The sequence below is a fragment of the Carassius gibelio genome, chromosome B11, assembly GCF_023724105.1.
Source record: "Carassius gibelio isolate Cgi1373 ecotype wild population from Czech Republic chromosome B11, carGib1.2-hapl.c, whole genome shotgun sequence".
Classification (NCBI taxonomy): Eukaryota; Metazoa; Chordata; class Actinopteri; order Cypriniformes; family Cyprinidae; genus Carassius; species Carassius gibelio.
In genome coordinates, this window is record NC_068406.1 from 16,243,463 (window position 1) to 16,269,255 (window position 25,793).

The 25,793-nt window shown below is 36.7% G+C and overlaps 2 protein-coding genes and 1 pseudogene across 2 annotated transcripts in view; 2 read left to right on the plus strand and 1 right to left on the minus strand.

Annotated features, from left to right (window-relative positions):
• The window catches only part of skib (v-ski avian sarcoma viral oncogene homolog b), a 31,162-nt gene extending 23,960 nt beyond the window's left edge, over positions 1-7,202 (plus strand). The window contains exons 2-7 of the mRNA XM_052569595.1: positions 2,360-2,473; positions 2,767-2,870; positions 2,985-3,265; positions 3,398-3,636; positions 4,595-4,825; positions 5,032-7,202. Coding sequence (XP_052425555.1) covers positions 2,360-2,473; positions 2,767-2,870; positions 2,985-3,265; positions 3,398-3,636; positions 4,595-4,825; positions 5,032-5,253 — 1,191 coding nt within the window. The 3' untranslated portion in view covers positions 5,254-7,202. The remainder of the gene's footprint in view (positions 1-2,359; positions 2,474-2,766; positions 2,871-2,984; positions 3,266-3,397; positions 3,637-4,594; positions 4,826-5,031) is intronic.
• Positions 7,203-8,009: 807 nt separating this feature from the next.
• LOC127967957 (1-phosphatidylinositol 4,5-bisphosphate phosphodiesterase eta-2-like) lies at positions 8,010-18,445 on the plus strand (annotated as a pseudogene).
• Positions 18,210-25,210, minus strand: si:dkey-183j2.10 (probable glutamate receptor). The gene is made up of 10 exons (XM_052569053.1): positions 25,096-25,210; positions 24,564-24,636; positions 22,909-22,940; positions 22,603-22,782; positions 22,232-22,458; positions 21,975-22,072; positions 20,828-21,045; positions 20,503-20,722; positions 19,100-19,344; positions 18,210-18,929 (listed from the first exon to the last, which is right to left on the minus strand). The coding sequence occupies exons 1-10, from the start codon at positions 25,096-25,098 to the stop codon at positions 18,831-18,833; spliced, it is 1,395 nt and encodes a 464-aa protein (XP_052425013.1). The 5' UTR covers positions 25,099-25,210; the 3' UTR covers positions 18,210-18,830.
• Positions 25,211-25,793: the final 583 nt, after the last annotated feature.

A 25,793-nucleotide genomic window follows, 5' to 3' on the forward strand; every position in this document is an offset into this window, starting at 1 on the left:
GCTGCTTTGTGTTTCCTCTGTGGTCCTGCTCCTCGAACCCGCCCACTCATATTCAGGAACCAGACGCTCTGGGTTCCCACAGGGCCATCAGCCAAAGCAAACTACAGAGAGGAAATGTGGCCCTCACTCGCTCACTCTTTCAATCACTCACTCATACACTCCATCAGTAATGAAGCCCTTGTTAGTGCTTTTTTCATTATCTCAGTCATGATTAAGAATATAGAGTATGTTACGTTTTATCTTGCATGAATATTTTATCCGTAGTGTAATGTGTAGTGCTTTGCAATCACCTAGTTTAGAATTTTCCAAAATTGTATAATAAATCCAGATGGCCACAGGCTTCCTTTATATAAAACTGTAGGTTAGAGTCCAGATGTTGAACATTTCCTAATCTGCATCCATTGTGTGTTTGTGTGGTTTTGCCCAGCTGTTTGATACAGTTTGCTGTACATGTGTGTCACAAGGCCACGCGTTTGATGTGGTTGTGAGTGAGGGCCGTGTCACGGTTGCCCTGATTTCAGATCAGCGGACGTTGCATCAGCGGCTCCCTTGTGGTGTCTGGGAGGGTGCACAGTCAAAGACTATTATGTCTGGGACGCCATGGTCTTCCTGGAACTCCAGACCTCAGGGAAGGAACAAACACAGACAGACGTTTTTTGTTGGGCGTGCAGTGGTTGTTCAACACTTGAGTCATGTTTTGACTTTACCCATCGCATATTGGGGGGAGGTTGGTGCTTCTTTTTAAATAAATAAATACTGTGGTTCCATTGGCTAATTAAATTCTACATTTGGGTTACAAAATGGCTTTTAGTTGATAAATGAAAGAATTATTTGATAAATTTGTTTATTCAGAAGCCGTTTAGCTCCCATTTGATGATATGACTTGGGAACAAGGCAGTTGTGCCCCAGTTGGGAGAAGAAGAAGAAAAAAATACTTTGTCAGTTGAGATTAATGTATACATTATCCTTGATAATATTTCAGCAGTTATGTTGTGTATTTCCTATCAGCTGTTTAGAATAAGAACTACTAGTAGCCAATGATATATAATTGGTAAAACAGGTTTGCAAACAAAGTCTGATTCATTATTCAGTTTGATGTGGACAATCACAATACAACCACGAAAGAAACACGTATTGTGTTCCAACATGTCACCCACCTTGCTAAAGTATGCTCCAAAAAAAAAAAAAGGATATATATATTGACATATATTTTTAACGTATATTTACGTATTTAATGTGTCGTGTGTGTGTGTGTGTGTGTGTGAGTTTAAAGTTACCAAAAACTATTTATTACCTCAAATGTGTTGGAAGCATAGGTTGGAAGCAGAGTTCATTCGCGGTTCAGTGAGGAAGGCCGTGTGAATAACAAGTGTCTCTTTAGCAGTAAAACGATTTCTAGATATATTTCTTTCCACTCGTGAAGTATATATTTTATCTGCATTAGAAGATTACACATCCTCTGTCGTTCTATGCCTGTTTAGTCACTCAGAAAGTGTGCTGAATAGGCAAGAGGTTGCTCTCTCAGTCGCCACGCTCAGGCTGAAGAGTTCTTGATCATTAATTGGTCCACCTTACTCACCGTACTCGCCACTATAGCTGGACATGGAGGCAAGTGTAAAGTGTCAGATCCGCATTGAAGGAATGGACTCCAAACAACCCCAAAAAATAACGAGCACCCATGCTTTGAGAATAACAGTAAGGATTTATTATTTTAGTTTGCTACTTAAGGTACATAAAGCAGATGCTAAATAATGTTTACTACAAGATTTCTGTCACTGTAGCAGGTGAGACAAAATCCAGCCCGATATCTCCCCCTTGTGTCGCACCACAGTCAACGACAGAGCCACAGTGCATGACCTTATGTTTCCAGTCATAATTCTCACCCATGTGCTGTTTTTCACCTGAAAACACAACATTTCTCATTCATTGTGAATCATTTTTGTATCAGTACCTCCTCCTGAGTTTATCCTCACCTAACTTTCGCACTAACTCCGTCTGTCTGGATGTTCGGGTTACGGGGGTGTTTTAAATTCCTGAACTTGAATCAGAAAGGCACAGGTTTGGGCAGGTCATTGGAACGGCAATGCTAAACACATCCTGAAACTGACAAGCTGAAACCTGAGGGCAAAGGGGAGGATTAGGAACCCTTTTCAGTTGCATAAATACGTGTAGTGTTTGATTGTTAGTTGAACTTTTGCTAAATTTACCTCTGATTTCTCTCAGTTATTTGCTGAAAGCTGTAAGTCGGTTTGACACCTACATGGTCAAAGCTGTACCTCGGTGCTGGTTTCTTGGCTTCACAGGGTGTTATTTCATCTCACAGAGTGTGTTTTCCTTTCCCTTCTTTTTTATTTTATAGGCTTACAGTCCCATTCCCTCCAAAAAGTCCAAAAATGACCGCTCAAGATCCCCATCAGTGGATAAAGAGAAGCAAGCTGACTGGCTACAGTCTCTGGCTGCATTTGCCAATAAGGTACATTTATTTGGCTTATTGTTTATGACATGCATTATCCAGATAGTAATAGTATTATTTGTCATTCATGTTTGTGATTTCAAAGCTTTCATTTATTATTAGGTTCATATTTAGTTAAAAACAGTAAAATCAGTATTTAAATGCAACTAGTGAATTCAGGCATCTCATATGAAAAATGAATATTTATTTTGACAATTAAGATAAAGTTTTTAAATGTTAAATAAATGTTTTTAAAGACAAACTTTATTCTATCTTGCATCCTTAATGACACCTTTTTATTTTTCTCTTCTTAGGATCTTAAGCAGCTCCAATTCAAGCAGAGACCTTCGGCCTTCAGGCCCTGGTCTCCCAGAGTTCCTTCTACTGAGCGAGAAACACCTAGCCACACATATGAGAGGTAAACTACTGATAAAGCAAAAGTAATTCATGGATCATATTCACTATGCAATGCATCAATACATTTCCTTGATTGAGCCTTGTAATTCAAATCTCATTTTCCCCTCACGTTCAGATCGCTTGCTAAAGGACAAGACAGCCTGGTAGTCCCAAATGTATCACTGCCCATTTCCACATTTAAAAATAATGAGCAGCCACCGCAACGTTTCTCCCAGCCCAACGAGAACCACAACACAGTCAAGACAGAGAGCTCCAAGCCAGGAAAGAGGTGGCCCTCTGCAGAGAGACAATCACAGCCGGTGGCCAAGACCCCTCTGCCCACTCTAGGAGTCAGACAGCGTGCTCTGGAGAATGAGGACTCGGACACAGAAATCGAGGTTGACAACTATAGCAAAGGTAGGATGTCAAAAAAGAAGATTAGCAGTAAAATACATCTGTGGAAATCCTGTAAAAAGTGATGGTTAATGGAAAAACATTCACAATATCTGGCAACTTTTATTTCACTGGTGTATTATTCTCTGATTCTAGTTCCTGCCTCCCATTGCTTGATGTCCCCTCCCTCTACCAATGGCGTAGGGGTGAGGAACCTCAATGCTATCAGCACTGCGGCTCCTTACTCTGAGCTGGAAGTCCTCAAGCAGATGCTCTGCAGTGACCTTAATTCTAAGGAGGCTAGAGAGAAATTCCTCCAGGAGATCATCCGCATGCGAGTGAAGCAAGAGGAGAAAGTAGCTGCTGCTCTGCAAGCCAAACGAAGTCTTCAGCAGGTACTTACTCTGAAGTCCAAAAGTCTGAAAAGCTGGCATTCAAAAAATAGTTTAAAGAATTTTATTGAAAAATTTTAATAAAAGAATGACTTAAAATAAAGGACAAAATATATTTTAAGGGACAGTTCACCCACAAATGAAAATTCTGTTATTAATAATTCACCATCATGTCAAACCTGTAAGACTTTCAGAAAAATTCTGAGAACTTTCTGACCCTCCATAGACAGCAACACAAGTACCATGTTCAAGGCCCAAAAAGGTAGTAAGAACATTAATATAGTCCATATGACATAAGGATCAACTGTAAATTTATGAGTCCAAAATAATACTTTTTGTGTGCAAAAAAAACAAAAATAATGGTTGAATCACTGCTGTTATTGAAATTTGATGCGTTGCTGTCTGTATAGGGTCAGAAAACATTTAGATTTCATTAAAAATATCTTAATTTGTGTTCCGAAGATGAACAAAGATGATCTTACGGGTTTGGAACAACATGAGGGTGAGTAATTAATGACAGAATTTTCCTTTTTCTAAAATTCTAATTTAGAATAATTCAAAAAAATACAATTTAATTTAGAATATTCTGAGCCAGTGTTATTATTAACTAAAACAAACAATGGTAATAATTGTTTGCAGTAATTTAAATAAAGCTGAAACACAATATAATACGAGTGCTCAATACTCAGTTACAAAAAATTACAAATGCTACGTTGACTACTAACTGAACTAATATTCAGTTGCTAAATTAAACTAAATGAAAGCCAAATTAACTAAAATGTATTAATTTAAAAATAAAAGCTCATTTGAAATCCTATAATAGTACATAATGAATACTGAAATAACTCTTCTTCCACGATCAAATAAGCACATTTGTGACACTGCCCTTGTAAGTTGCTTTGTACAAAAGCTGTCAGATTCATGTGTTATCTTATAATAACACATGTGTTATCTTCCGCAGGAGCTGGAGTTTGTCAGGGTGACTAAGAAGGGCAGGCTGAGGGAGGCCATCGAGGCAAAGCGGAACCTGAGGAAGGAGATTGAGCGCCTCCGTGTGGAGTGTGAGAAGAAGGTGCGAGATGCCAACGAGTCCTGCGGCAGGCTGAAGAGGGAGCTGGACAGAGAGAGACAGCTCCGTGTGTGCGACAAGGGCTGTGAAGCAGGACGTCTGAGGGCCAAGTATTCCTCACAGGTGAGATTTGGCACATCCTGTTGGTTTATTTTAACACAGCCAAGTACAGATGGTAAATGTACACTGTGTCCTGGCCACTTTTAATGGCTGTTTTCGCTAGTGGTCTCACATTGATGACCCCATTGTATAGAATAAAGTATAATGACAGCAAATAGGATGTGCACAAAATTTGCAACATATTTAGCTGATATTTTTCACTCTCTCAGATTGAAGATCTGCAGACAAAGCTCCAGCAAGCAGAAGTGGACCGTGAGCAGTTAAGAGAGGACCTGCTGAAAGAGCGGGATGCCCGGCAGAACCTGGAGAGGGTCGTCAAAGAGCTCCAGGAACAGCTGGGCCACAAAGCAGAGATGGAGGGTCACGCCATCTCAAACATACAACCGACTGAGGGACAGAAGAAAGAAATGAGAGATGAAGATGTATCTTAAACATTTCATGTGTTCAGTGTGTGGCTGTAGTTGAAGACTTTGATTTGAGGACGAGTAGAGGATGCCTCTAAAGCCAACACCTTCTTGAAAAAAGATAATAAAAAAAAACAAGGATTTTAGTGTACGTTTACCAAAACCAGTGGAAACAGCAGCCGGAAAGAGGTTTTCTCGCTTCTTGAGAGGAGAATGCTCGGAGACGTTGGCATCGTGTGTAACTGACTTTCCTTCAGTTAGCTTCTTTAAGCTAATCTAAGGATTTTCTTTGGTTATAAGCTATTTAAAGTTTTTGCAAAGATACTTGAATAATATTTGGGAAACGAACATGTTTTCTATTCACAATACATTGACAGTAGCTGGTGAACAACCTGCTAGTGCCGCTGATACTCCGTAAACTAGAAAGTGTTACAAGCCAGAATTCAACATAGTACACAGGTGTTGTCATTACAATGCTCTGCTCGCTTTTATTTCACCTTTTGTTTGCTGTTGTATTCAAATAGTTTGCATGAGCGACAGTGCTATGGTGCAGCAAAGCTTTGTTATAAGCCTACATTCAAATGAGCTTTTTATCTTTGTATTTTTAATAACCATGTACTTAGAACCCTATAGCATTGGCAACGATCAATATGGGCTGAATCCTATCCTCTGTCCTGAACTACAATATTAAGTATTATACTTTACTAATTACAAGTTTTCTTGGTCCAAACAAACATTACAGCATGTGGGCTGATATTGATCACTCCATGCTTCTTGTTTGATGGGGAAATTAATGTTTTTTTGTTGTTGTTTTTTTTCCATTCAGAATCTGAATTGTGACAAACATCCGATATTAGTCACTGGTTTTAGGGCTCATTTAACCAGCCCGATCTCACGGCAATTTGTACATATTTTACGAGGTGGCTAATTCGTACAAATTCGTACGACCACACTCCTACAGGTTTTGCCAAATCGTACGTATTTTACGAGTTGCACAATTTGTATGAATTTGTACGAATACACTTAACCCCGCCCCTAAATCTGACCGACACTGGGGTTTTAGACAAATCATATAAAATCGTATTGTACGAATTAGCCACCTCATAAAATACGCAAAAATTGGCGTGAGATACCGTTGCATTAAACATAAAAACAGATGCTGTTAATGAAAATTACATTTCTACTTATATAGAAATTAAGGATATATATTTTTTTACTTTCTACCAAAAAAAAAAAAAGAATTGCACTTTTAAGAAAAGATAGTTGTATTGTGTATTTGAAGCCCTGTTTTTTTTCAAATCTCAGACAAGTATTGAATAAAGAGGTTTTCATACATTTGTTACAGATGTGAATACCACTTAAACATAAAAATGTAAATATGATAGCGTGCTTTACACTTCACTCTAAATGCTTTTTGCTCCATACCAATAGACTGTATGTATAAAAACAATTTAACACATAAATGAATTTCTCCTATCATAATTTCAACTAGAGAGCATTTACTATATAAAATCCTTATGTAATATTATCAAAAAAACATAGATCATTATATTTCTGAATAAATTCAGTCCCTTTGGAAATCACTTTATATAATTACCAAAGCAAAGTTTCCAATTCTGAGTTTTTGGAGGATAAATCACAAACGTGACTGATGAACTGTAAAGACTATTTGCTGAATTTCTAATGATCTTTTATCTCCATTACCCCTGTCTTGAATAAACCTGCAGTAATACATATACTAACTTTTCCATATCTCTATTTATTCTGGTTGCATTTTTACTTCGCCTTCGATATCCGAGATCCGTATGCTTGCCTATGTCAGTTTAAAATCTTTTGATGTTTTCATGGTCACACTAGAGATATGCATTGTGTTCAGGGTCTTGTCATAGTTTTGATTTTGATGTGGGTCATTTTCGTCACTTATTGTTTTAATGTTCCCCCACGTATAATAACATCATTAAACAGAATCAACCATTCCTGTGTTTCCTGATATTTTGTGCTCCACACAATATTGCTATTATAGAAATCTACGGCCAGTGTAGAGCCTAGATTTGATAGCAGCATTTTAAATGTAAAGTGCATGTGCGTGTACTACTGTGCAAACGTCTAAGGCCAAAAAAACATAAAAAATAGTTTGCACAAGGAGTCTGACATCAGCCAGTGCACCACACAGAGATCCTATATCACCATCATCCAGTCTGTCTGGAATGATATGAAAAAATCTGTGGGGGAAAGAAATGAGTAAGATTAAATCCAAAATAACTTCTCCGAAAAATCTCAGAGATTCTTCAAGAAACTATGATAAATGATAAAACAAAAAAAGATGATGAAATGAATGTCATGCTTCCATGTTAACTGGCAATGTTTTTACTTTAGTAGCATTATTTAATAGCATTATTATATATCGTCCCCTATCCTTTTCCTTAAATTGACCAATGAGACATGAAAATCCCCAGTACAAGTAATGCCTTCCCCTCATCCTGGATTAGAGATTTACTGATTGCTGACACGCGTGGCTCCTCTTCCCGCTCCAGTTCTTCCTAAACCTGCAGCCACAGCATGCCGGTCCACAACAGCAGTTCAACTGAGCACTCACACTGGAGTATCTGAAGAAAACTCACTGTCAATGGACCAGAGGGAGGGTCAGTCACTAAGAGGATCAGTCAAACAGAGGTGCCAGCTGGAATTAAATCATCTGTCCACATGCACGTTGCTACCCTTAAGAAGTGTTGGCTCATCATGTTACTAACCCCTGTCTCGCTGGTTGGAAGAAAGCTGACCTTATGAGTAACAGGACTAATACGGTGGGCGAGGGACATGACCAGAGGTCTAGGTTATACCCACAAAAGAGTCCTGCAGTAATGAACACATCTCCAGGAATGGCACCATCATCTCCAGTCCTGTTTTCACCATCTCTCACCAGGCATCCCCCCAGTCCTGGGAGGAGGAGGTCACCTTCTCCTTTCAGATCGCCCTCTCCTTCTGTAATGACTTCACCTATCTATGGCAGAAAGATGCCATAACACGTTTGGCTGAGGAGTTCTTCTGGACAGGGGGAAGTATTGTTGAATGAATGAAGATACCAAATCTCATATTTGCTCTCCTTTTTATCACTACAATTGATAAATGATCTAACTGTGCTGGGTGTAATTCTGCAGCTTTTCTGCCATTTTAAAATCTTATTGATTCATACTTGATTCAGTTTTACGTTTAGAGTAATTTTGTATGTTACTTACTTTTAATTAAACTTAACATAATATGAGTTTTAATAATAAGGCAATGTCCTTTCTCACGGCGGCATATGGACACAAACAATCCACAGAGATTAGACTGCATCACATGACCTTGATCCGCTCCTCCAAAGTAACTTTTTTGAAAACGCCCTGACTTGACTGTTAAAAGTAACTTTTAGTGACTCCTGATCCATTACTGTGTCATTCTGGCATATACACAGAAAGTATGATTTTTTTTTTTTTTTATAGTAATATGGATTGCCTAGGCTTAATAGTGTATTACTGTCTGTACTATATCGCCTTAAACAGAATGGAAATGTTTTCTTTTGGGATTTTTTTTTCTTTTCCATAAAAATACCACAAAGTTATTTTAATGAGAAAATCTCATTATGTAAGAGTTTGCATCATTTTAGTACTGTTTCCATGATGCATGCCTGCAGACAGAAAACACCCTTATGGACCTGTGTGTGCGTGACGCAGCTGTGTAATCTGATTGAGAATATACTTGATATATCTGCTTGAACAATTAAACTCTGACATTCAAAGGATTTTCTTAAAGGTGCACTCGATAAAAACGTTAATGACTGAAGGAATTAATATGACTAAAAATATGTAAGGCGAGTAGGGTGCCCTTAAAGGGATACTTCACCCCAAAATGAAACTTTTGTCGTTAATCACTTACCCCAATGAATACGCATACCGTACATATGTCTGTGTGGACTGTAGAGCACATCAGTTGTAAAACAAAGCTAACCCTGGACGTTTTAGGATATTTAGAAATCCCAGCCAGGAAATGTCCGGGATAGTTATAATAGTAGTTTGGTTATCACACACTTTCAGAAAAAAAGGAACAAAAGTTGTCACCGGGGCGTTACCTTTTCAAAAGGCACACCTTTGTACCTAAAGAGTCCATATAGGTACCATAAAGGTACATATTAGTACCTAAAAGGTACAACAGTGTACCTTTTGAAAAGGTACCACCTCAGTGACAGCTTTTGTACCTTTTTTTTTCTGAGAGTGCATGAGCAACCAAATATTTAATAATTAAAGTCCTCATTTGCTTTTGCAGTGGAGAGATGCATTTGCAGCATGCAGGCCGGATCTCAAATGATTAAACTGAGAGGAAAATCCAAGGCTCTGGTGCGCCTCTTTTATCTAGATGCTGCATCCGCTGGAGGCCCTCCAGAAAACATGAAAGAGCTTAAAGTGAGTCACATGGAAACCTGCTTGTTCTGCTGAGACACACCAACACGTGCTTGTTATTTTCCACACGACATTAAATCACATGACATGCGCAATTTGCTGTTTGTGTATTTCCTTTTGAAAGAGAATTGATGTCTTACAATCAAACAATGAGTCAAGAAACAGATGTTGAAAATCAAGGCTGATATATTACATCTGGTTCATTTGTCATCCTCTAAATGAAAGTTCAAGTTGAGTATTGCAGTAAGTATTTCTGCTCTGTATCTGGGTATTCTGCATACAGTACATAACATTCATATAGAGTGCACACAGATACACTGAAGCAGTACTGAGAATAGAAAGATAGCACGCTACTTGAGCATAGTCATTGATTGGCTACTTTTTCGTTCTTGAAAGCAAATGATTCTTGAACCAGAATTTGAAAAAGAGAAGAAAAAGATAATGCATTTTAAATGTATATGTCTGATAAAAGTTAGCTTATGCAACATTTAGGAGTACATTACCATATGTAGCTTCAAGGTATACATGTGCACAAGCCGCATTTGATCTCATAGTTCTTAATAAATAACCAGTGCAAACATCTGGATTGGAAAGCATTTTCACAGCAATACTGTCTCTGAAGATCATTCTGTCGAATAAAATGCTTTGTTCAAGTCCGAACCACAGGTGGAAAAAACGATCAAAAAAGAGCTATTCTTTTAGCTCTTGTTATTCCCGTTCTTGTTTTTATCTCTTACGCTTACCAAGGTTGCATTTGTTTAATTAAAAATAAAGAAAAGCAGTAATATTGTGAAAAATTATTATAATTGAAAATAACTGTTTTCTATTGTAATGCATTCCCGTGATAGCAAAGCTGAATTTACAGCAGCCATTACTCCAGTCTTCAGTGTCACATGATCCTTTTTTATTCATTTGATTAAATTTCTTATTATTATCAATGTTGAAAATGGTTGTGCTGCCTAATGTTTTAGTGGAAACCATGACACATGTTTTTTTTTCAGGATTCATTGAATAGAAAGTTCAACAGAACAGGATTTATTTGAAATATAAATCTTTTGTAACATTTTAATTATCTTTCCCCCCTTTCCATAAATGTATTGCATCTTTGCTAAATAAAGGATTATTATTGTTATTATTAAATGTTATTGACCCCAAACTTCTGAACAGTAGTGTGGGCCTATATACGTACAGTTCAAACATCCAAGCTAGTTTAATGAGCATATCAAATTCTCCTAGCTGGTGTTTTTCACAAGTCTAATTCTACTATTTCTGCATAGTTGGCATAAAAGTTTTCTATTAATATCATCATTTCCACATTATACTGGTTTAAAACACTTCCACATTGCTATGAGCAAAGATGCAGATAAGTACACTCAGTGAGCAACATATGGTTTACTTTGAACAGATGGCGTTGTCTGAAACTGGTTGAGTTCTTAACTCTAGAGCCTCTAATCCTTAATGGAGATATAGATTTCTACTGCAACCAATACCATAACACTACTTTCACTAAAAGTACAAACAGTGCTGTTTAAAATATCTCCTTCTAATTTATACACTTGAATTAAAACAAAATAAATGTAATAAATAATTGTGTAATTGCCTGCAGTCGCCACCAAAACCAATGACAATTAATGTTTGTCTTTTAACCACTGCCCCAAAACATGCACATTGTATTATATTTATGTTAAATATACTTTTTACGTTTTACACATTTTTTCATTTCAAAGGAAACCCTGTGCATTCACAGGAGGCTGACACTGATGAAAACCAGGGGTCATTAACATTTGAGGAATTCTGTACCTTTTACAAGCTGATCTTGACGATCTTTACTTACTAATGATCACCTACAGCAACCACAAAGAGCACACGGACCTCAACCACCTCCAACGCTTCTTGGAAAATGAGCAAAAGGCTGGTGTGATTCATTTTGCACATCTTCAAGAAATTATTTTTGTTAAATATGCTGGTCTTCTGATGGACATGCACCGTCTTATATGTAATGGGTGTATGTGCTCTTTGTATGGTGCTGGGTATTGATGGTGAGAGACTCTTTCTTTGCTTCATCTTTTAATCTGGTTATCGGATGTTCACAACATTTATATTGCTTTCTAAGGTTTTGCCAACTACATGCGTAGTCCTGCAGGGGACGTCTTCAACCCAGAACACTATCAAGTAAACCAGGACATGACACAACCGCCGACAAATTACTATATCGCATCATCACACAACACTTACCTGACCGGAGATCAGCTGCTATCTCAGTCTCGGGTTGATATGTCTGTGTATGTGCTTCAGGCTGGCTGTCGCTGTGTGGAAGGTAGAAATACTTCTCTCCACCTAATAGCCATGCAGTAGATCAAAGCCAATGCCTCTTTGGATAAAGTGTTGGTCAAAGTAAAATACATTTTAACGGGGTGCTTACAGTCATTAAACAAAATATGTTATCCTTCAAATTACTTCAAATTTCTCTGCCTCCCCAGTTGAATGCTGGGATGGTCCTGATGGAGAACCGATTGTGCATCATGGTTACACACTTACCTCAAAAATCCTGTTTAAAGATGTTGTTGAGCCAATCAACAAATATGCATTTGCCAAAACTCAGTAAGTTATGTTCATTTTTTTTTTAAGATAATAGAAATTATAATTATTATCATTAATATTATTATTGGTGGTAAATGTGAAGTACAATTTGCTAAGCACAATTTTTTTATAATAAAACTAATAAATAATTAAAATGAAAAAATATAATATAATATAATATAATATAATATAATATAATATAATATAATATAATATAATATAATAACTAATTCTTCCACTATCAGATATCCAGCGATCCTTTCTATAGAGAACCACTGCACTGTGCTTCAGCAGAAGAAAATGGCTCAGCGCCTCATGGAAGTGCTACAGGACAAGCTGGACCTGTCAAATATAAATGTGAATGAGTCCAGACGTCTGCCATCCCCAGAGATTTTAAAAGGCAAAGTGCTTGTCAAGGTGAGGTAATATATTGTGCTTCTTGGAAGTTGGAAGTAGAATTGTTTTTTTTTTCTGACTAAATCATGGAAAAACCTGACATTGCAGTGCTTTCCAGGGAAAGAAGCTGCCAGCAAACATTGATGCTGATGAAGAGGAAGGAGATGTGTCTGATGAAGACAGTGGTGAAGAGGATGAGGAGGAAGAGGAGCAAATGAATGGAGATGTGAGATGCTATTTCCTTTTTTCTACATTAGAATAATTGGGTTATTACCCCTCTGGATTGTTTAAGTAAAAACTGCTGTGTTCTGGATTACAGACCACCGAATGAGCACCAGAGACGGGCGATGAATCAAAGAAACGCTCACGGAGATTATTCATGGACAGCTTCAGGCGCAAGGTCTCCAAGGACCTTTCACTAGGCGTATTACATTTCCAGTAATTTAGGAAAAAAGATCTCACAAAATCATTATTATATTAGTGATATAATGTTCTGTGTTGCAGAAGAAAAAGCGGATAAAGTTAAAAAAGAGACCCGTCATGAGCGACTCCCATAATGAGCAGGAAATTCCCAGCAGTAATGATAACCTGGTTATCAACTATGGCAAGTGAGTATTTCAGGGGATAAAATTTGTTGTTGAATTTGCTGTGAATTGTAAAAAAAAGATAAATGTACAGTAAAAAAAGCCATCTGAGGTTGTCAGTAATTCACAGCAAAAAAAAGTTTTCAACATTATTACTATATTTTAATATTTTGATAAATGTTAATTAAATTACATAAAACATAGCATAACTTCCCCATGCACAATACTTAGAATTATAAATATATAAAAAAAAAACGATTTAAATCAAATCAAATCAAGACTTCTGGAAACCTTTTAACATATATGCTGTATTTCTCACTTATTTTCACCATAAAAAATCATATTAAAGTAATGTACAGCTTGTTACTTAAATAATAAAATAAATAGATCAAATAAAATAAATTTCAATTATGATAAATTGTATGAAAAACTTAAAAATATTTTATTTCAACTATAGTTGCCAAGGCAACATTTCTTCTTTTCAGTTTGTTTGTCTTGATGTATTAAAATAACTAAAACTGAAATAACTTATTAATGTTAACAAAACTGAAACAAGAAATAATGAAAACTATATATTCATATTATAAACAAAAATGTAAATGCAAAAAAAAAAAAAATCAAATTTACCCAATCTCAACTAAAACAGAAAATATAAAAATGAAACAAGTTTAATTTTAAAAGATAAAAAACTATAATAATGTCTCAATTATAAATACTATAACTGTGATGATAACTAAAAACATAACTTGTACAGTAACATTCATTTTCTTATTAAACATAATTTTGCATTGTTGTCTTGAACCATTCTTACAAATATTTTCACAGTGTGTGATACAGTGTCTGTTCTCATCTTAATCTGTCCAGTTTAATAATAGTTGGTGTTTTATGCTAATTTCTTTGCAAACGAAGGAAAACAATGAGACTTTCTCGTGCCCTCTCTGATCTGGTCAAATACACAAAGTCAGTGCGAGTTCACGATACAGAAACTCAAGGTAAGACAACTGTAAACACAGTCGCAACCTCAATAATGTCCACAAAAGTGACCTATTCACTCCATGAGCACAAACTGTAGAAACTTTCTTGATGTATATGTTTAAATGAACTGATTGTGTGTTGCAGCATACATGTGCAGCTGCCAAGTGTCCTCCTTAAACGAAAGCCTAACGAACCAGATTCTGCAGCTAAAGCCTGCTCAGTTAGTTCGCTTTAATCAACGACAGCTCTTAACAGTCTACCCTTCCAGCTACCGTGTTGATTCTAGCAACTTCAATCCTCAGCCTTTTTGGAATGCAGGATGTCATTTAGGTATGAATTGGCTTTTGTCTTTAATTCATTATGAATAATTTCCTTTCTAATTATCATCAAAGCCTGTTGTTTTTCATTAATAATGAATGACTTTGATTTGAACAGCAATGGATCCTGGCCTTTTTTTTACCTATCACAGTTGTGTCGTGCATTTGTTTGAAATGTTGTTTCATCTTTCCAGTCGCTCTCAACTATCAAACAGAAGGACGTATGCTACAGCTGAACAGGGCAAAATTTGCAGCGAATGGAAACTGCGGCTATGTGCTGAAGCCAAAATGCTTGTGTAAAGGTAGCTTGGTGCCTCTAGTGTGCAGAAGAAAAAAAGACACATTTCTTTGATGCATTAAATGTATAATTTTCTTTGAAAGGCACTTTTCACCACACAAAATGATTGCCCTGAGGTGCCTTTAATCCTATGCTGGAAGACCATTTGCCAGGAGACAGGAAATCTCAGCTAGTGCTCAAAATAATAAGTGGCCAGCAGCTACAGTACCGAAGCCAAAAGACAAAAGAGGAGAGGTGAGACCACTCACACTGAAATTAAAGTAAAGGATAAAATGTAACAAGCTGTCTAAGATTAAATGTTTGTTGTCCAGATCATAGATCCCTTTGTGGAAGTGGAGATTATTGGATTGCCTATCGATTGCAATAAGCAGCAGACAAGAGTAGTAGATGACAACGGTAAGTACAGAACTGAATTGTTCAAACAGAACAGGTAAAGTCTTTGAGTGTTTGAGTGTTGAGCGATGTCTTGTGCAATTTCTTTCACATATCTTCTTTTCCATTGTGTTTAAAAGCAAGTCATGTTTCCTGTATATGAAATGAACACATGATGTCAGTTTCTCACACAAAGGACTCTTTTTCTTTTTAAAGAGTCAGGCAAAAAGATTCATGAGTAATGGTTCATTTTGCAAAGAATGAGACAAAATCGCGTGATTTGACTGAACTACAAATCTTTTTTTATTTTTTATTATGTAACCTATAAATGTATAGCTTACAAAAAACTAAAAATACATACTGTAGTGTATTGGACAGCTAAATGTAAACTGTTTCCCATTTATTGGCCATGTAACAAGTTTTAACCCCATGTGGGAGGAGACACTTGTTTTTACTCTGCCTCAGATTGCCTTAGTACGCTTTATGGTTGGGGACCATGATCCAATTGGACGAGACTTCATTGGACAAAGAACCATAGCATTTAAAAGCATGATGCCAGGTAAATTATATGACAGTCAGTGATTTTATTGGACAGAGAATGCTGTATATTTTTGAAACATTTGCTGTTTTTTTGCATTTTTGTCAATAATTCAATCAGCCAAAATTACATTATTTCCTTGTTCCACAGGCTATCGACATGGAAGGCATGGAAGAAGCATCTATCTTTGTGCATGTTGCCATTAATGACATAACAGGAAAGGTAACTATTTATTACATTTCTTTTCTCTTTTGCATTAAAGTGGCTACTGAAATTTTGACTGTTGTTGATGAAGATCACTTCCAGAATGAAAAGTGGTCATTTACTCACCCCCATGTCATCCAAGATGTCTTTCTTTCTTCAGTCGCAAATAAATTAAGGTTTTTAAGGAAATCTTTCCGCAATTTTTCTCCATATAATGGACTTTGATCAGTTTAAGGACCAAATTGCAATTTTAATGCAGCTTTAAAGGGCTCTACACAATCCCAGCTTATGAATAAGAGTCATATCAAGTGAAATGATTGGTAATATTTTTTTAAATGTATATACTTTTTACACTGCAAAAAATGCTTTTCTTACTTTTACATTTTTTGTATTTTTTCGAGGCCAAAATAATTGAAGTCCACTATATGGAGAAAAATCCTGGAATGTTTACCTCAAAAACCATAATTTCTTTTCAACTGAAGAAAGACGTGAAGATCTTGGATGACACGGGGATGAGTAAATTATCAGGAACTTTTCATTCTGGAAGTGAACTTCTCTGTTAATTACCATTCTACCATTATAAAATTGTTTTGCTGATACATTGATAACCAGGTCAAATCAAGCAACGCAGTAAAGCAGCTAATCCAGAAAAACCTTATGCAGACCTCTGAAGATGGCACAAGGACATCCTTTGGCCCCAGCTCCTTGTGGAAAAGAGCTGGAAAAAACCAAGCAAAAGTGGTGAAGGGCTCAGCTGACTGCTACACCAAAGAGGACTTTCTAAACAGACGTTACAGTGATGACGTGAGCTCAAAGGACAGCAGGAGCACCCCACAGTCTGCATCTTTGCTCAGAGGAGCTCAAAGTGAACCCCTTAGAAGGGCCCATGAGGTGTGTTTTCAGGAGCCAGAAGGATCTCACGAGGCACGACGGCGCCGCCTGTCCTCCATCACATGCTCTGGTGGAGCAGGAGTGGCTATCGACTACACCAACTTAGCATTTGATTCAAAAGACAATTCAGATCTGGACATTCAGACTTCTGTGGTCCAATCACACCTTGAGGAAACCAAAGAGCTGAGTGATTCAAAACGAAATAAACAGGAGTGTGAGTCTACAAACTTAGCAATTACTAAGATAAAGGTTCCCACTTCTACACTGAATAATCAGTTCTTGTCGAAGCAGATCTCAGGTGTTAAATCTGAGGATTCAGAGCAGGAACCTGAGGTGTACGAACCTCAAGAGAGTCAGAAAACTCAGTCAGAACCTACACAAGAGTGTGAACCCTTAAATTTCCTTCCAGTACCTGATGGAGTACCAGATCCTTCCACTGGAACGTTTAACACCAGAACTGTGTTGCTCAGGAATAAATTGGACGTTCTTTAGATGGTAGGCTTAACCCTCAGTGGCAGCCATTGTCAATTCCTGCAACCCCTGTGCTGAACAGACGCGTGAATGACCCAGACACACCGTCTTCTAAAGATCCGCCATTTAAAGGACGTAGATCACAAAGCGTCCCGAGACGCAGTCCGCCCTCGCCACCCCATCACGTTAGGAAAGACTTCCTCAACCAGCACCCTCTCCCTCAGTGCAGTTACACGGCACCAAAAACCTCTCTTTATAATAATCACAGCCCCGCTGAGAGTGAATCAAGCAGCCTAAGTAGTTTGGACAGCCTTGACCCGAGTACTCTGCCGTCCCGTTTCCCTGACAACCAGCAGCAGACAATGGGCACACTGCAGAGGGAAATGAATGCTGTGTTTGAACAGAAAATGCCTGAGATTCGCTGCCATTCGCCACTGTTTTTCAGAGGTAAGTAGTAAAAGTGCCTTTTCTTAATGATAATAATTATGTTAAATTAATGCTATTTTCATGCTGGTTGAGTAAAACAAAATATTATTTGAGTTTACAAGAGATCTCAATTATGTTAATTTGTGGTAGGATTTTAATATTTTTTCTTTCTTTTTGATTTAGATTCTTCAACACTGTAGAAAAAAAAAAAACATGCGTGTGAAGCCTAATAAGAAACAGAAATAAAATTACACACTGCAGTTACGGGTATGGACAGATGCTACAAGAAGAAAAGCAATTACATAAATACATATTTGTGTTTTGTACTAGTATTATCTTGATTAAGTCTTACTCATCAACTCATGCCATCATAATTCATTATTTTTTCTAAAAGGGCCCCGGAATGTTACACTTGGACTTTTGAGTTTGGAAGCTGCAATTCAGAATTGAAAACTAAACATATGTTTCTCATGTTTGTTAAAAATGCAGTCACACTTTGATGTTAGATAAAGTTTATTAATTCATTAATATACATGGTGCTAGAATGCATACCTCTTTTGTGACTAAGTTGTTTTTTTTATATAATTTTATGTGCTTTCTATGTTTGAATTACAGAACAATTGTAATATGTTATTTGTAATTTTTACTTTTCATAGACATTTTCTTTGCATTTTTTAATTTATTACAAACATTTCCTCTGATGTACAGCATTTAACAAACATAAAAATCTAATTCACTCTGTTCAGTTGTCTCCAATCTTTGTCATTCATTCGCAAAATAGATTTCACATTTAACATTTTTGTCTCATAATACTGGTCTAAAAAACTCTGTTTCTATATTGTTTCAAGATTGATCTTATACAATGCACTGCATAAGATTTTGCGTGTCTCATTGCATCTTCATTGTAGAGAAATTTTTATTAAAATGTAAAAAGAAAATAAGATTATGTATTAAAATCTCTGAAGTTTAAGTACAGCTTATATAAATCAGTTAAAAATATGAAATGTTAAAAAGCTGTATTTTCTAACTTGGGAAATAGTATTGATACCTTGCACCAGATAATGTACAAACCTAACAATGTAAGACTTGCATATTACATTAGAGTTGTTGAGCATTTTATGCCTTGTTTTTGTCTGAGGTTTCCTGGTCTCCCTGTGTGTTGGTCATTCTCAAACGCTGGCTCAGCTCCTGAGTCAAAACTGCACAGCAGGATTTCTGTATCAATGAGAACAGGTTTATTTTCAGACTCTATTATCATGAACAAAAACACATAATGAAATGTGCTACAGTAAATTTAACAGCAATGAAAAATGTCAATTTTCTTCCTGGTATGGTGGTTCTTTGAGATGTATGTGTTAGTTTGTGTTTATATTGGCATTACTTGCCTTCTGCTCCCCTGCAGTGCTGCGAGACTTTGAGGTGAGTTCAAACAAGGAGAGCAGCACTCCAATCCCAAGGCCAATAGCCAGAACCAGGAAGATGCCCTTCATGCCATGGGCCCTCAGAGACGAGCCTTTGGCACTATCCGGTATACAGCTGCTGGCCCACCACTTAGTGCGCAGGTACGCCAGCTCCCCAGCCTCACTCAGCTGCAGGATGGCGATGCTCAGGTTCTTCAGCATTGGAGATCCTGTTCCAGAAATACTGTGGCTTTAAAACCGTTTACTGCAGACTGAACTGCAGCAACGGCAGTATGTCTTATGTCTCTCTTTGGACAAATAATTCAACCAAAAGTAATTTTTTGGTAAATTTTAAAGCAATGGTTCATGCAAAATTGTTAATCTGAAGTATCACATAAAAAAATAAAAAAAATAAAAAATAAATTACACTGGCTTGAGGTAGTTTTTGACTTTTTCGAAAAAGTGTTAATGTGATTAATGGGAGATGAAATGCGTTTTGCATATAAATTCCTCCACGCGCACCAAAAAGTCATGTGACTCTCACGCTACGGGATTGCATTACCTGACTAAACAGTGGACTGATCTCGTTGCACAGCATTTGAAATGATATGACCATTCTTAAATGTCCTAGCAAAGTATATCGTCAAAGTATATTTCTGTATAATTGCCTCCCAGAGCTGCCTTACACGACTGCATTCCCAAACAGCAGGCATCCACCTCTGAAAGCAATGACTCACTCTTAGAAGCAAGTCATTTATTATATATAAAAATTATTATATTCAGTGGCTCCTCCTACTTAGTGATATTTAGTGCCGGTTTATCAGGAAGTGACGAAAACAGTGCTTGTTCTTAAATGTTTTATGTGAAACCCAGCTATAGATGAGTTTGTTTCTTTATAAAAACAGAATTGCAGAAAATCTGCTCACCAATGGAGCCTCTGCAGTGAATGGGTGCTGTCAGAATGAGATGTGTGGATTACTTGTGATTGTGATGTTTTTGTCAGCTGTTTGGACTCTGACAGCACCCATTCACTTCAGAGGATCCATTCGGAGAGCAAGAGATGTAATGCAAAATTTCTCCACATCTGCTCTGAAGAAATAAACTCATCTTTGATGGCCTGGCGATGAATACATTTTCATATTTTGCGATGAACTATAGCTTTATTGTATACATTTTTTAATACCTTTGAACAACAACAACAACCTAACTTTAAAATTTCACTCTGAAAATTTAGTATATTTCAAAAATAACTAAAGATACTGTTTCTAACATGAGATCCTGTAAGAGAGGAAAAACTAAGACTAGTATTTTTTATTCAAAACATACTCCAATAGTCTTTTTCCAGTGTACATCCATTTAAAACTACATAAAAAAAATCTTTGTCTCACCAAGAGGAGTTACAATGCTGTAACCTCTCATCCCGATGACCTCATGAGCCCGGACCAGTTCACAATGGCGTGCCACAGCCAAGTCCAAGGAAACTGATTCTCCAATAAAAGCAAAGTTTCCTTCCTTTGCTTTCTGGACACCCTCGTCCATGGAGGACACAAAACTCTTTCTCCGCTCCATGTGCTCATAGATACGACGGTAAGATGGGTTATTTGAGTTCTGTGCAAAAAGAACATACATTAGGAAAACTTTTCTGTACCATCTGGTAGGAATGAATTTGAGTAATCTGAAAGAAATGTGATGAAATAATTCATGTGTTCAGACCTTAAAGAAGGCAAGAGTTGAGGAGCCGGCAAGTGTTCCATATTCTATCACGTCCTGATTAGCCAAGTCCTCAAAACCTTTAATCATGAGCGGTGCAGAGTCAGGCCCCTGAGAGGAACTGAGGCTGGAAAAATAACAGGCCAGGAGCACCACGGCAAACAACCACCAGGTACAACTGATAACCCTTCCTGACACAGCTTTAGGGTGAGGGCCTGCACCTGCAGAAAGCAAAACAAATGAGAGGAAATTATGTTATCCTTCCATTATCAATGGCTGAAAAGTAGTTTAGATAGAAAAATAGCTGCAGGCAGCAATAAAGGGCAGAGCACCCCAGTGAACCATACCTTGTAATGCTGACTATACAGTATGTGGAAAATACATTGTAAGGCTACATATTCCTGTTTTAAGTATATAAGGATATAAGTATATTATTGCTTATATATTTTGATAAGCAGGAGATGCAGGTTTTTTTTTTTTTTGCAGACTCTGTAAGGGCACGGCGATGAGATTTTCCAAGTTTTGTTTTTATATACCAAAGCACCTCTAAGACAGAGCTTCACTTCCTGTTTGGCATCTTTTTAAATGTCTATTTACTGTACAACAGTATCATAACAGTATGGTGAACTAAAGCCATTAAAACATTTTTGTTAACTGAAGTAAAGCAGAAATAAAATAACTATTAGATGAAAAACACACTGAATGAAAATTACAAAACTGAACTCAAACTAAAAAAAAAATTATAAAATAAATTAAACCTAAATAGTAAAATATAAAATAAACTGGAAAACTGAAATAAAGCGGAAATAATATAAATATTACATTAAAAGCTGAAGTTTAAGTTGAAGCATCTGCAAATAAATAAGAACTCAAATTTAACTTAAATAGTATTATTAAAAAAAAAAGAAAAATGACAAAAGTAAATAGCTAAATTAAATTGATTAAAAAAATAAGAACAAACGGTAATTCATAATATTAATAAAAATACTACGTAATTATTGTGAGGCTTGATATTAATTAAATTTGGTGAAGATTCCACAGATATTGCAAAATGTATAGCAAAAAAAAAAATCAAAATGGCCATAAGGGATATGGTTGACAAAAACTGCCAATTCATTCATACAATTATACATAATTCATACATGATTACCTTGCAGGCTTAGGGCTCCCGCAGCGTACCACAAACTGTAGAGGAGAGTGAAGTGATTTGGCTCTGTCTCGGGCTGACTCCACTCACATGGACTCAACCTTGACATAAAAAGACAAATATAGAACTGAGTTTCAGAATCGTATTCAGAAACCATCCTGGACAACGGTTTTACAGCTATAATAATAAAATGTTTTGTGTCATAAATAAGTAAGGGTTCTTGTTCTATGTGTCTGTGGTGTTCTCCTCCTTTCTCTGACCTTCCCACAATGCAGATGCAGACTGCAGTCACAAAGTATGCAATCAGGATGCCGAACCAGGTCTCCCCAGAGAAGGGGGAGAGGAAGTCAAAAAACCCAGCCTCCTCCGAAACGATATCTTTGCGGAGGAGGATACTGATTCCGGTCTGCATGTAAGGTTTTGTCATTCCCACTGCCTTCTCACGGGCAGCAGTGAGAGTGAGGGGAGCCACGGCGAGATCAGCTTCCTGTGAACAAAATATATGGAAGGTTTAGGAAGGATTCATATCATGAAGATGATTTCAGATTTCATGCTATGCTGGGTTTCAGTTTATATGCATCAGTACAGTACCAGTGTTACTTTGTAATTTTCTGTAAAATTCATCACATACCCCTCTAACAACCTCCCCGATCATTCCGTTCCAGTTTCCACTTTCATCCTGCCGGCCATACGCTCCATCCTTCACCAGGTGAACTTTGTATTTGAAGCCCAGTTTCTTAGCCAGCTCAGTGAGCAGATCCATACAGTAGCCTTCCAACTGCGAGCCCTTGCTCATTGTGTAGGGGTCTTGCTGAAATCCAAAATGAATATGATGTAAATAATAAATTATTAACACAATGAAATTAATGTTATGATAAATGATATGAAAATACATAATAACATAACGTTTTATCATTTTTTACTTTTTTAATATTACCTTGATGGTGGTAACTATCAGTTCTTGCCTTGCTGAAATGGAAACATTATATTATTAATATGTTTCATTTATTATAAATGATTATACATTTACATACACTATCACTCAAAAGTGTGGTTTTAAAAGAAGTCTCTTATTTGCTTAACAATGCTGCATTCATTTGATCAAAAATACAGTATATTGTGTGAATTATACAATTTAAAATACAGTAGCTGTTTTCTTTTTTAATATGTTTTAAAATCTCATTTATCCATGTTGGCAACGTTGAATTATCAGCAGCCATTACTCCAGTCTTCAGTGTCACATGATCCTTCAGAAATATGAAATAATAATCTCAATAGTTGATCTGCAGTTCAATAAACATTGTTCTAATTATCAGTGTTGACAACTTTAATATTTTGTTTTGTGGAAACCATGAATAGAAAGTTAAATCTTTAATGCATCCTTGCTGCATTCAAGTATTCATTTCTTTCAAAAAGAAAAAAAAAAATTTCTGAACCCAAACTTTTGTGTAGTTAATATAAGAATCACATCACAGAACCCTGTTCATAACATCAATAAATTTGAAGGGATTGAAGTCGATAAACAAAACAGAGTCCTACTGAGTAAACACATTTGAAAACCTCAGATCTGTTCAAGTGTGTGTTTGTTCAAAAGTGACCTCAAGTTGACACAGAAAGACATGGCCAAGATTTCAGTGGCTCCTCTATTGATCTGCCAAATCAGTCCTCTGGCTGGGAGTCTCACTTCCTGCTGCATTTGTGTCATAAATAGCTCCATCTTAAATTAGCCAGAGTCATCAGAGAAGCTTTGTCCGGCAGCCCCATCCTCGCTCAGTCTGCGAGTCTCGGGGAGATAATGATGAGTGAATGGCCCGGCTGCGTTTGATGCTCTCTTAGGCAGCTTCCTGGTTTCCGGAGCCCATAAAGTTTGGCTGTGTTTTTCCTACTTTTTTTTTTTTTTTTGTGAGAGACAATAATCTCATTGCAGGGCTGAGCTGTGACTAATTGGAGTTACTGTTTTCTGTCACTTGATCATGAAGTCTTGGTAAGGGCAGTCAAAGAGTATCTGAAGCTGAAGTTGAGCGAGGCCCTCAGGACTCCATCAACACCATAGAGTGATGTTGACACTCATCAGCTCCTCCTATTGAATTTATGACAGACACAGAGGGCCCTCGACGTGCTGTCATAGCTTGGCATGTCTTAAACACTGTTCTGCTTTTTCAAGGCTTTGAATTGATTTATAACCGTTTTCCAGAGGGTTTCAGCTGGCTGACTTCCTCTCTGTCAGAATGGGGTATGAAGTGTGCCAAGCAGGATGTGGTCACTATCTTTGAAGATGTGCCCAGCTGACTGTTCAGCCATTTATCATATGACAGGTCTGTGAAATTCAAGAACTTCACGCGGTGAGGACAAGACGAGTTGGCACAGATTTCATCGTAGCTGCTGTTTATGAAATTACATGTGATGCCATAAAAGTCACCAATGACTCTACTGTATTTCTTTAGGAAACAGAACTGATTCTAAGTATACAGGAAAAATTTGCTCTGCTTCTGTGTGATGCCATTACATAATAACAATTTCACATAAGACAAATATCTGCAGAATGCAAGAATACATTATATATCCGTATATATCAACAAACTTTGGTAATACCTGCTATGCAGATCTCTGACACCAGCAGCAATACTACGCATAAAGAGACAATTCCCATGTTGCTGATCCTGACCTGCAAGCCAAACAGACAATCAGGCTGTTTACATGTTAACACATCTAAAAACATTTGTATATTCAAATATACATACCTTTTTTTTGTGATATATGCTATGTAGTCTATTTTATTACAGTTATTTATAGTAAATAGCCATCTCTCCCTATCGGCTTTGTATTAATACACATAATAAGTGGTCAGCATGTGTCTTTTAAATTCTATTTATATATATATTAATATAAAAATGTTTTAGAAAGTAAAATATGTACATATAAAATGTAAAAGAAATGTAAAAAGACACATTTTATATGACTTCTTAATATTTTGTTGAGGTTTATGACAAGTAATAATACATAAGTTTCTACCATATGACCACGAATGCATTTTCAGAGCTCCAGCATACTTCAAATCAAACAGACATTAATGGCTTTCTAAGGATCTATCAATCAAACTGCATCCTCCAAGTCTCACACTTACCATGATGTCTTGCGGTGAAATTCCACTGACACTGACGCCGATCAAGACAGTGGTGTGCTTTACACTAATGAATTAGAGGGTTCCCACTAAAGGCTTGGGAAAAGCCAATGAGTTTTGGGGGGTGGAGAAAGTCATCCAAACACTTAGAATAAAATGGGAGTTGATAGAATATTCTAGAGCCGAAAGAATCATAAATACGATATACTTCCAGAATATGTTAGATACGAGATTGAAAATATGTGAAATTTTGATTTTAACATTTGTTTCCATGGACCACAAAGCCAGTCATAAGAGTCTTTTTTTTTTTCATTTTTTTTTTATTATTGAGATTTATACATAATCTGAAACCTGAATAAATAAGGATAGGACAATATTTGTCCATGATACTATTTGAAAATCTGGAATCTGAGGGAGCAAAAAAAAAAATCTTAAAATTTAGAAAATCACATTTTGAATTACGTTTTTATATATTTATGGTAGGAAATGTATAAAATATCTTCGTGGAACATGATCTTTACTTAATATCCTAATGATTTTTGGCATAAAAGAAAAAACAGTAATGTTGACCCATACAGTGTATATTGTTGGCTATTGCTACAAATATAATGACTTATGACTGGTTTTGTGGTCCAGGGCCACATTTGTGTGAAATTTCAGTGTCTTAGGTCAGATTGGCCCAATATTGTATAATAAGTGTG